We start from the raw sequence: 10780 nt of genomic DNA on the forward strand, positions 1-10780 counted from the left end.
AGCGACTTGAAAGTATATAAAAAAATATTTTCAAAAAAAATGTACACTTTTTGAAATAATGAATGTTGTTTGATAAAAGAATCACTCTGTATACATTACATATTATTTACATATTCTATTATTTTGTTTAGTACTTTAACATAATTATTTTATATTTATCAGTATTTTTGAATTTTAGATAAGTTTGAAGTATTACTGGACCATGCATAACAACATAAAAAGCTTATATGTAAATATAATTTATTTTTGGTTGGGTGCTGGATTAGCCCAAATTACAGTAAATCTGGGAAAATATTACACTGGGCGTTTAAGACCTCACTTTATTCATGTGTGTAAACCAAGTATTGATTGTATATCACAAAATCAATTCATTTCAGAATACACATGCACAAATCCAGAAGTATCTTTATCAAATGATTCAAGGTAAATTATTTGAACAGTCCAAGAAAATTAATTATTTTACACTGTACGTCAGTGCCTATAACAAATAAATATGTATTTAACTGCATATTTCTATTGCATATATAAAATTATTTCAGGGCATCTTTTCCATCAGGCCATGCATGTTTAGCGTTCTATTCAACAGTATACACAATTGTAAGTTGTAAGTAATTAAAGGGCATATAATGGGCAAAATAACTTAAATAACATAATACCTAGTTATAACAAAGAAATATATTATTTGATTATGTTTAAAAGTTGTATCTACACAATTATAAGAAGAGTGTAGCATGGGTTATTATTCAATTTGCATTATTTATATCTGCATGGTATACAGCTTTAACTAGAGTCACTGATAACATGCATCATTGTACTGATGTATTAGCTGGTTCAATTATTGGTACATCATTTGCTATTTTAATGGTAAATAATATATATTGTACTATTAATTATTATAAATTATAAAAGTATTTACTCAAAATAAGAAATTAATCAAACAAGTTTTATTTTAAATAGATGTATGAAATGAAGACACGGATTTCTCTAGAAAACGTAAATGAAGACTGACATAAAAATAGTTCAATATAATTTTTTTTTATCATAATATGTTTACAGCACCAATGTTAAATATTATTAATATGTATTCTGTCATTGTCGAGTTGAGCTAGTTGCTTAAGAAATCCATTGTTAGGTCGTATGTCTCTTGCTTTTTTTACTTTTTCCACTGCTTCCTTAGCTCTTAATCCTTTTTTTATCATTAAATAAGCAATTGTAATTGTTGCAGACCTTGAAATACCCATTATGCAATGAACCAACACTTTACCTACAAATATGAATATAATATGGGTTTTTACCTATATTACCTGTTTAAACTAATATACTAGATTGTAAATTAAATTTTAGTAATAATTAGTAAAAACTAACCTTTTTGTGATAGAGCGTCATCTATAAAATTTGATACGCTATCAAAATATTCATTTATTGCAACATTAGGATCATCACACAAAGCTAATCCCATGTATTGAATATTAAATGGACGATAAAACTGTTCATTTGTATCAACCATACCAAACCCAATGCCTTGAGCTGCATTTACTACATGTGTAATACCCAGTGACAGCAATAAATTAAGATTTTTTGCGGTGTTCCTATAAGAAAAATACGAAGACTTAACATGTTGAAATAAAATGTATTCACACTTACCAATCTCCAACATAAATGTTTGGACAAATTTCATTATAATCACATGTTGATATATTTTTTTTTTTAGCAGGAGGTTGGGTACGTAAAAGAACAGCTTGTAGGTCTTCAAAAGTAACTTCTTTTATTGGATCTTTTTTACGAAACTTTGCTAGTAAATATTCCATTTTTGACAACAAAATATTTTATAATACTATGGTTTAATCAATTGATAATAGATATTACCTATAAAATAAAATAAAAACTATCCATAAAAATGAAAAATAATTTATTTTATATACATGTTTAATATTGAATATTTGTGTGTATTCCTTTCCATATATCTGTACATTAAGAATTAATTGTAAATTATCATAATCATAAAAAATAACTTATTTTGGAGTAAAATATAGAGATATCTAGTTGGTAAATAATTATCTATTGTTAAATTTAATAGTTCATATATTCTATGGACTATAATGGAGCTATATTTTTTAATGATTAATTTGCTTTTGAACAAGTTAATCAGTGCTTAAATATTAGTACAAATACATACTATAGTTTATAGGTACAGAGATAATTTTCAATCTAAACGATTATATTATGATACAGTGGCGGATCCAGGGTTTAATTTTGGGAGGGAGGGCCTCCTTAAAAAATTACTTCTAAGCCATGAATACAATACACATAATGTTCTAATTTACGTTCCTAAAAATATGAAAGAAATTGTTAGGAATGTTATTAATTTTATTATGGTTGGATTAGGAATCGTTTATGATTTTAGATACCCTTCTATAGTAATTATAGTCTGGGGAGGGGGAGGGCGAGGCCCCTGCCCCCCTTGGATCCGCCACTATTATGATACCAACTAATGTGCAACTCTTCGATGCTATAAAAAATGTATTATAATTTATAAATTAGGTATATAACCAAAACTAAAAAAAAATTAAACATTATTACCTGTATATAATTTTTTGAAAGTAGTTATTTGATTTCAGTTTGAATTTTTAGTCTTTGAACCAAAAATTGATTCATACAACAAAAAAATTGAGATAATATTAATCAGTTGATGTAACAACAGCAATTTATTTTATATTTGCTATATTTAAAGATATTTAAAAATAAGAATCAGAATTTAATTATTTAATTATTAATGGGAAATATGAGGGTGAGCATCCTTGGTGAATCATTCTGTAGTCTGTTTTTATGTATAAAATATAATATATGACAAGTATGAAATAACATCATTATATTATTAAATATTAGCTTGAGACATTTTTTTTGTTATGATTGGCAGTAAAGATTATATTCAAATTAATTATTATTAAAAACAATTTCTTATGTTAAAGATAATTCAAAATTATATTAAATTACATTCATCGAGAGCCTGAAAACAATAGATTTTTGATCAGCTTTATGAATCAAGATTATAACATCATTAATTAAATATAGGTACATTTGAAAAGTTTAATCTATGAAAAACTAGTAAGAAGATACAAATTACCTATACATTAACTTACTTTTATTTTGGCTTAACCACATAAATGTTACATTAGGTACTAATTACTCGATCATATATCTTACATAAGCGATAAAAATTAAAAACATAATTATTGTAAATCAAGCATTATAATTATAGTAAATAGCTTCTTCTAGAAAGATTTGATATATATCATAATTATACATCAAGACTTTCTAGGTTCTTCTGGAATGAGCTATTATTTTATATAAAAAGGTTGATATTAAAAACAAAATGTAAGATACCTACTCTGTAAATTGTTTGTTTGACTCCTAAAAATAACATAGTGAATTTTGAACTAAACTATTTTTTTATGTTGAAATATTTTTTTGCTCGTATAAACATGCAAACGTTTTAGACTATATCATAATTGACGATTATTAAAGTAGATATTTTTAAGACATTGATCATATTATGTACAACCGGTACGGGTTATTAAATTACTGCAGATAGCCGGGTATCAGATATGGTTGTCAATAATGTAAGTGTTTATTATATATGGGGATACATAGAGTCAAGTTGTTTCGCTTTTAATTAACGTAAATTCTGAGCCGCATGTCGAACCACCGAATGAATGTCGTGTAGAGTTCTCTATCACAAATTATCGCGCACGTTAAAATGTTAAATTAACGTTGTTTGATATTATAATTAAATTGTTATTATTCTCGTTCGGAAAAATAATAACAACAAAGCAAAAAAAATGAACTGGCCTCAAGCAGCAGCGGTAGCCGCACTGCCGCAGCCTACAGTAAAGTTTGCACTTGGGAGATCGTTTGCCTTTGCACCTATGCGATTCTGCAATCAGGCAATCTGCAGTCAGCCCGCGAGTTCGTGTTTGATAAAAAAAAAATATATGATATTACAAACCCACGATTTAAGATAGTTGTCAACTTGTTTACAAGGTTGTATAATAGTACTATCTGAGTATCTGACTACCTATCATAGAACAATAATTATAAGTACTATATTGTTTATTAACAATAGTACTATCTTAAATCGTGATAGAAGTAGATCACATTGTTATCTACTTACCGTTTACCACGGTTAGTTAATTCTGCAATAGAATAGATCACGATAACGAACGATCGTGTGATAAGTGAAGCCCGAACCTTCTCATTGTTTGGCATGACAGTTAGCGCTTTACTGGGTGGTTCTGTATTAACCGGGAGATTTATAAACTATTGTCATTTAGTTCCTTATTCTGCCGGCTAACACAGAACAATCCTATAAAGCGCTAGTTGTCATACCAAACAGTGATAATCGTGCGGACTCAGAAAAACATTGATAAGCTCTTTCCGTTCCATATCCTGATATATCTTAATTCGTGAAAACCTATTCTGTAGTATCTCTTTGGTGGTACCATAGGGTAAATATAAGTATTAACTAATATTTATGTGGTTACACACACATACACTCCCACACACGTCGTAAGATATACGCTATACACATGTACTTACTAATTATTATGAGCATTGTGAGTTTTAAGAGAGCATGAGGACGTTTTAGCGAATACCGATACAGCGACGAGTGACGATGATATGCCGTCCTACGGATAATGATTATTGAAAATTATTGTAGGACGTACCTATTTACCAAGAAATCCAGTATAAGATGTGAAGTACCTATTATTTATTATTTTATTAGTTATAAAAAAAAAAAAAATTATAATGTTAGGTAGTATTTAATCACAGAATTATGAGTGTAATAATTCTAGTCATGACTGCAGTGATACAATTACAATCGTAGTAATAATGAATATTTTATGGTTAAATTATAATTAAATTAAATTAAAATATATTAAAACAAAAAAAAAACAACACAATGTGTTTGGTGCTCAAGTACGTGTTTATACTATTATGGCTTATGTACACTTTCGCCTCAATTATACTTCTATTCAGCAAGGGACTATTACTGCACAGAGATGTCTTGCCCAACAAGTCCATCTGTGAAACCGATATCAATTCTCTACAAGAGTTGACACAGAATTGTACAAAAACCAATACAAAAGTGGTGATGTTAATTATTGATGCCTTGCGCCATGATTTTGTCTTTCATTCTGAACAGAACATGCCATATACGAACAAGATCACAGTGTTCAGGGACATATTGGCCAGTTATCCAAAACAGTCACGATTATACAAGTTTATAGCTGATCCCCCGACCACGACTATGCAAAGATTAACCGCTCTCACTACTGGAAGTTTACCTACTTTTATAGATGTTGGTTCAAATTTTGCAACTGAAGAATTACTAGAAGATAATGTTATTGATCAGTTAGTGAATAATGGAAAAAAAGTTGTATTCATGGGAGATGATACATGGGCAAATTTGTTTCCGAAAAGATTTTACAGAAATTATACATATCCAAGTTTTAATGTTTGGGATTTGGATACTGTTGATGAAGGAATCAAAAAAAACTTATATCCTGAAATTGTAAAAGATGATTGGGACGTGTTAATTGCTCATTTTTTAGGAGTTGACCATTGTGGTCATAGATATGGACCAAATCACAAAGAAATGGAAAGGAAGCTAAATGAAATAAATGTAGTTTTGAGGTGAGAAGTTTTCTTAGATCTAATTGATTACTCTGTTTATTACTGTTACCAAGCTTGGATATATCAATATATTTCTTTAAATTTCAGAGACATATTAAAAGAAATTCTTGGTCGTGAAAATATCATGCTTTTTGTATTTGGTGATCATGGAATGACATCAAATGGTATGTAAATATATAATTTTCCATCGAAATAAGTGTTAATTAATGTTGATGAAAATAACTGTGTATTTTTAGGTGATCATGGGGGAGAATCTGAAAATGAATTAACATCTGCACTTTTCGTATTGTCATCATCTCAAGAATTACAACCAAAAACAGAAAGTGATATAAAACAAGTTGACTTAGTACCTACTATATCAACATTAATGGGTGTTCCTATTCCATTCTCAAATATTGGCTCTCTTATTAAATCAGCTTTACCACAAAACTTTCATTTAGTCAATAGTATTTGGAGAAACGCTAAACAGATCAATGATTATCTTACAACTTACTCATTACAGAATGATGAACTTAATGATAAGCATATTCATTTTATTAAAGATACATTCAAAATGTTAGATATTCAACATAACACATTTGTGAAAAGTTGTGAAAATTTTATGCAATTAAGTAGAAGAGCGTGTGAAGAAGTTTGGATACGTTTTGATGAAAGTTCTATTTATAAAGGTTTAGTCCTAATGTTTGTATCATTATATTTCAGTTTCTTACTTGTTGGCTCATCTGCTTTAGATCATTATGATAAAATCACTGGAAAGCAAGTGTTCATTATGTCTTGCATAGTTGTTCCATTGAATTTAATCGCATTTCTATTTTATTTTTATAAGATAATTCATATAACTGTCGTATTTTTTGTTACTGGGTTTATAGGTACTATTTTTCTTGCTATATTTTGTGTAGCTTGTTGGTCATCATTAACACAAGATTTTCTTAATACAAATAAACCTGATAAAATATTGATACGTATATTTACTGTATTAACTACTCTTGGATTTTTTTCTAATAGTTACATCATTGAAGAATCATATGTATTGCATACATCATTTGCTCTTTTACTATGGTATTTAGTTGTCAGATTTAAATTAGAAAATAGAAAAACATGGTTTCGTAATAAAATAAAACCTAAAAACTTTTCACTTAAACATTGGATCACATCATTAAACTGCAAAGTTGTGTGGTGTTCAATTCTGCTGTGTATTATATTGCGTTACTCTCATTCATTTTGGAAATGCCGCGAAGAACAAGGATGGTGTTTTGAAGATGGAGCTCAAACCAAAACCGGAAATTCAATAATTTCCATAATTCTTATAGTAATTTCTGTTACTGTTGTACATAAGTCATTGAAATGTTCTGGAAACCTAACTGGATGTTCTTTAAATGTTTATTTGTCTTCAATTTTGCCAAGAATATTTGCTGTACTGTTGTCTGTTCATTGGATATTTGATTCTTCATTTCAACGTTTGAAGCATACCATACCTTATGTAGCGTACATACCAAATGTTATTATATTATTAACTGTAATACTAATGATAACATTATTTGTAAGCCCATTACTTGTACACTATGTGGACTTACAAGAAGGAAAAGCTAATAATCAATCAGAGAATTTTTACCAACTGATTCTCAGAATAGCAAAAAATATTGTGAAAATGCAGTTAGGTCCACATATTCAAGGTTATCCTATAGTATATGGACTTGCCACAGTTTACAGTGCAACATTTCTGATATTTTCAATATTGTTATGTATTTTTGGAGGATTACTATTTGGATATGTTTATGCAGTGTCAGTAGTAATCATGATTATTTCCATCTGGATAATGGCCATGATTGTTTCGGTCATAAGGCATAATCAATGTACCAAAATCAGTTAGTATTTATGTGTAATTTTTTGCAGATTGTTCATTTTGCATCTATAATATTTATTTATAATCTTTTTAATTTACCAAATTCACTATGAAAATTAAATGCACTTACTACATAATAGCATATGAACATTTTGTAGGTACATATTTTATGATATTTAGTATATAACTGTGTACAAATAATTTTTAATTATTTTTGTAGATGAATTATATACTGTAAGCTGGTTGTATATTTTGCTGTGGACTCTATCATCATCATACTGGTTCTATGGTACTGGACATAATCCGTCTTTTCCTGCAATACATTGGAATGCTGCATTTGTGTTACAATCAAATGTAGAAAACAATACATGGCTTCCTGGATTTTTTATTTTAGCAAACACATTTTTTTCACACGCTGTTCATGCATTTTTATTACCGGTAATTTATAGAAAAAATAATATTAGTTTTTTTTTATGTATATTCATTTGATTTTACAATTATGTGGTTTATTTTGTGTGTGTGCCTGCGTAGTCGAAATAATTCTTCGATGGGAAAGTGAATCTAATTGGTCCATTCCGGAGATCAAAATTTAAAATTCCCGTCATGAAAAACAAATAACAAAATTAAGAAAAAACAGAGATATTTATGATTATAATTCGATTTTGAATTTTGATGTAACTCTAAAACAAACTACCGTAACGATACATGCAATTTTCACTGACTGTTTATATTAGCATTTTCTATACACAACACAGTTTTCAAAATATTTTGTCTTATTTTGAGCTATTTACAGACATTTTTTGGTTTTTTTTCTATAACTCAGTTGAATTTTATTTGTAGAGTTAAAAAGCTTAAAAATTGAATACAAGGCTCCTAATTTATTGTTACAATGACAGTTGAAAAATATTAAAAATACATAGCCACAATTTTTATTTAAGCTTATAAAACGTAAGAATCAAGAAAATGTGCACATTTTTAGTTGGAAATTCATAAAAAAAATTCTAATACAAGATTCCTCATTAGTTTTTATACCTTTATCAAAAAAAAAAAAAAAAATGTCAACTGAAAAGTAAAATTAAATTTTTATGAACGTTTGAAGCTATATAATTTTGAGCTTATGCCTGGGAAATATGACCATTACTTGTATTTTTTGCTTGTAGAGGAGGAACGGTTGGTTAAAACACGTTTGTATGGGTGGCAAGGATTTGTTGCTAAAATTCTGGGGTGGTAACGCATCTGGGAGCTTGCAACTACGGCCGTTAAATACACTCAGAGTGTTTCCGCAGTTGAGTGTACGGACCGCACCACACCAAGCCACTTTCTTACTTTATTGTAATTCAAAAGCAAATAACCGTAGATACTTTAAATTCACACCATATGTTTGTTTTATCATTTTCCATACTTGATAAAAACTTACAAAATAGTTTGACTCATTTTGAGCTGTTAATAGACATTTTAAATTTAAAATTTTTTTGTTTTGTTTTCTATATGTAACATACTGTACAGCAGAACGACTTCCCCATAAACGCATTTTTAAAATTAATTTTAGTATGTCTTAAAATAATCTTGTCACTTAAAGTACATAGAAATAAATTTCCACAGCGGGAATCAATGTATGTAAAAATTTAATTTTCTTAATAAAATTTTAATTTTTAACGCTTTTTATAAATTCATAATTTTAAACCTAAAAACTAAACAATAATTAATCAAAATATTTATTCAAAAGTTTATTATACTTTTTGTATAATAATAATATTTTTGATTATAGCTACTTTTAATATGTCCATTTGCTATTCATGGTGCTTGGTCTGGAAAATCATTGCCTCCCAAAGATGAAGATGAACAAACAATGGCTAGAGGTGAATTATTATTAGCTGAAAAGTCAAGACAGATGATACACGGCTCATTTGATTTAACTGCTAAATATATTCTAGCTAATTGTTTTAGGGTAATTATTAAATAAATATTACCTACTTTACTTAATTACTTACATAATTTAATTATTCTTATTTTCAATATTAGGTGGCAATGGTCATGGCAGCAGCTACTATTCATTCACGTCATTTGATGATGTGGAAAATTTTTGCTCCAAAATTGATATTTGAAGGAATAGCATTATTTATAACATTGCCTTTTTCTTTTTTTGGATTTATTCTTATGTATCGTGTAACTCAACACATAAATGTGTTATTTGAAAGAATTATGTCACAACACTCAAATTAATTTTTTTTTGAACATTCTATGACTGTATAATATCAAGTTAAAAAAAAAATTTTTAATTTTGTTTTTAAATTTAGTGAAAAGTTAAAATAACTCAAATAATTTAAGTAATCATTTTTAATAATTCTAGATTCATTCACATGAATATTATATTATACTTTTTTTAAAAATATACTAAAAGTAAATTAGAAATATCATAATCTTACATAATATCTTAGTACTGCAGTTCATAGTTGGTACCATTTATTTATAGAGCTTGACCAGTTTATCACATTTCACGTGTTTAATTTTGTTTTGACGTTTTGTATTAATTTTTACGTTTTATTTAGTTTTAATATGTAAGCCATGACTGATTGTAAGTAGATATAATTAAAATCATTCTTTGAGTAGTTATGTATGCGTTGTTTTTTTATACATTTATAATATAGACACTAAATGCAATTCTATAGTAATTGCGCCCAAATGTATTTGTCTATAGCAGCTTCTTTTAGTGACTGATAATCAGTTCTATTGCTCTAATGTCGGTATGCATAATCAATTTATGTGACACATAAGACATGTTAAACTAATAAGTCTTAACCTAAAACTTTTTCTTGTCTTATCATGTGTTCAAGTAATTTGGTTTTTTATTGTTTTAGTTTATACAGTTTTGATAATCTCTTTTCTGTTGATATTAGTTCATGTATTTTTATTGCTGCCCTAATTTTCTTTGTGGTTCTCTAACATCGCCACAATTTCACAGCATTATTTTTTAAATCTTCCTAATATGAACAATATTTTTTAAAAAAAAGGTAATCCCGTTAAATACACAATTTTGAATTCCAATAAATTATTTTTAAAAATACGTTTGATATTACATTAAATATTTGATAGAAATAACAAAACTTTGGTTGATAATTAATAGTTCTTTAATAAACATATTTACTAACTGATCAAATTAAAATATTAAGGCCCCTGCAATCCCTATTATTTTTTCATCAAAACGACCTTAACGACTGACAAAAATTAAAGTACTTCTAGTGG

The 10780-nt window shown here is 27.8% G+C and overlaps 3 protein-coding genes across 6 annotated transcripts in view; 2 read left to right on the forward strand and 1 right to left on the reverse strand.

Annotated features, from left to right (window-relative positions):
• Positions 1 to 1067, forward strand: part of LOC100569308 (putative phosphatidate phosphatase) — a 4928-nt gene extending 3861 nt beyond the window's left edge. The window contains exons 3-6 of the mRNA XM_008187694.3: positions 179 to 423; positions 540 to 597; positions 700 to 864; positions 958 to 1067. Coding sequence (XP_008185916.1) covers positions 179 to 423; positions 540 to 597; positions 700 to 864; positions 958 to 1008 — 519 coding nt within the window. The 3' untranslated portion in view covers positions 1009 to 1067. The remainder of the gene's footprint in view (positions 1 to 178; positions 424 to 539; positions 598 to 699; positions 865 to 957) is intronic.
• Positions 1011 to 4281, reverse strand: LOC100168576 (dual specificity protein phosphatase 3). 4 transcript variants are annotated; one of them, XM_008187692.3, is made up of 4 exons: positions 4172 to 4281; positions 1645 to 1866; positions 1366 to 1589; positions 1011 to 1264 (listed from the first exon to the last, which is right to left on the reverse strand). In XM_008187692.3, exons 2-4 carry the CDS (start codon positions 1806 to 1808, stop codon positions 1065 to 1067), a joined length of 588 nt encoding a protein of 195 aa, XP_008185914.1. In that variant the 5' UTR covers positions 1809 to 1866; positions 4172 to 4281; the 3' UTR covers positions 1011 to 1064. The 4 variants fall into 4 exon arrangements, with proteins under 4 accessions (XP_008185914.1, XP_008185915.1, XP_008185912.1 ...); XM_008187693.3 differs by lacking the exon at positions 4172 to 4281 and adding an exon at positions 4007 to 4093; XM_008187690.3 differs by lacking the exon at positions 4172 to 4281 and adding an exon at positions 3389 to 4085.
• Positions 4282 to 4763: 482 nt separating this feature from the next.
• LOC100164505 (GPI ethanolamine phosphate transferase 3) lies at positions 4764 to 10150 on the forward strand. The gene is made up of 6 exons (XM_001951017.5): positions 4764 to 5694; positions 5782 to 5858; positions 5931 to 7559; positions 7758 to 7975; positions 9306 to 9485; positions 9560 to 10150. Exons 1-6 carry the CDS (start codon positions 4961 to 4963, stop codon positions 9758 to 9760), a joined length of 3039 nt encoding a protein of 1012 aa, XP_001951052.2. The 5' UTR covers positions 4764 to 4960; the 3' UTR covers positions 9761 to 10150.
• Positions 10151 to 10780: the final 630 nt, after the last annotated feature.

Source organism: Acyrthosiphon pisum, chromosome A2 (assembly GCF_005508785.2).
Source record: "Acyrthosiphon pisum isolate AL4f chromosome A2, pea_aphid_22Mar2018_4r6ur, whole genome shotgun sequence".
In the NCBI taxonomy this organism is placed as follows: Eukaryota; Metazoa; Arthropoda; class Insecta; order Hemiptera; family Aphididae; genus Acyrthosiphon; species Acyrthosiphon pisum.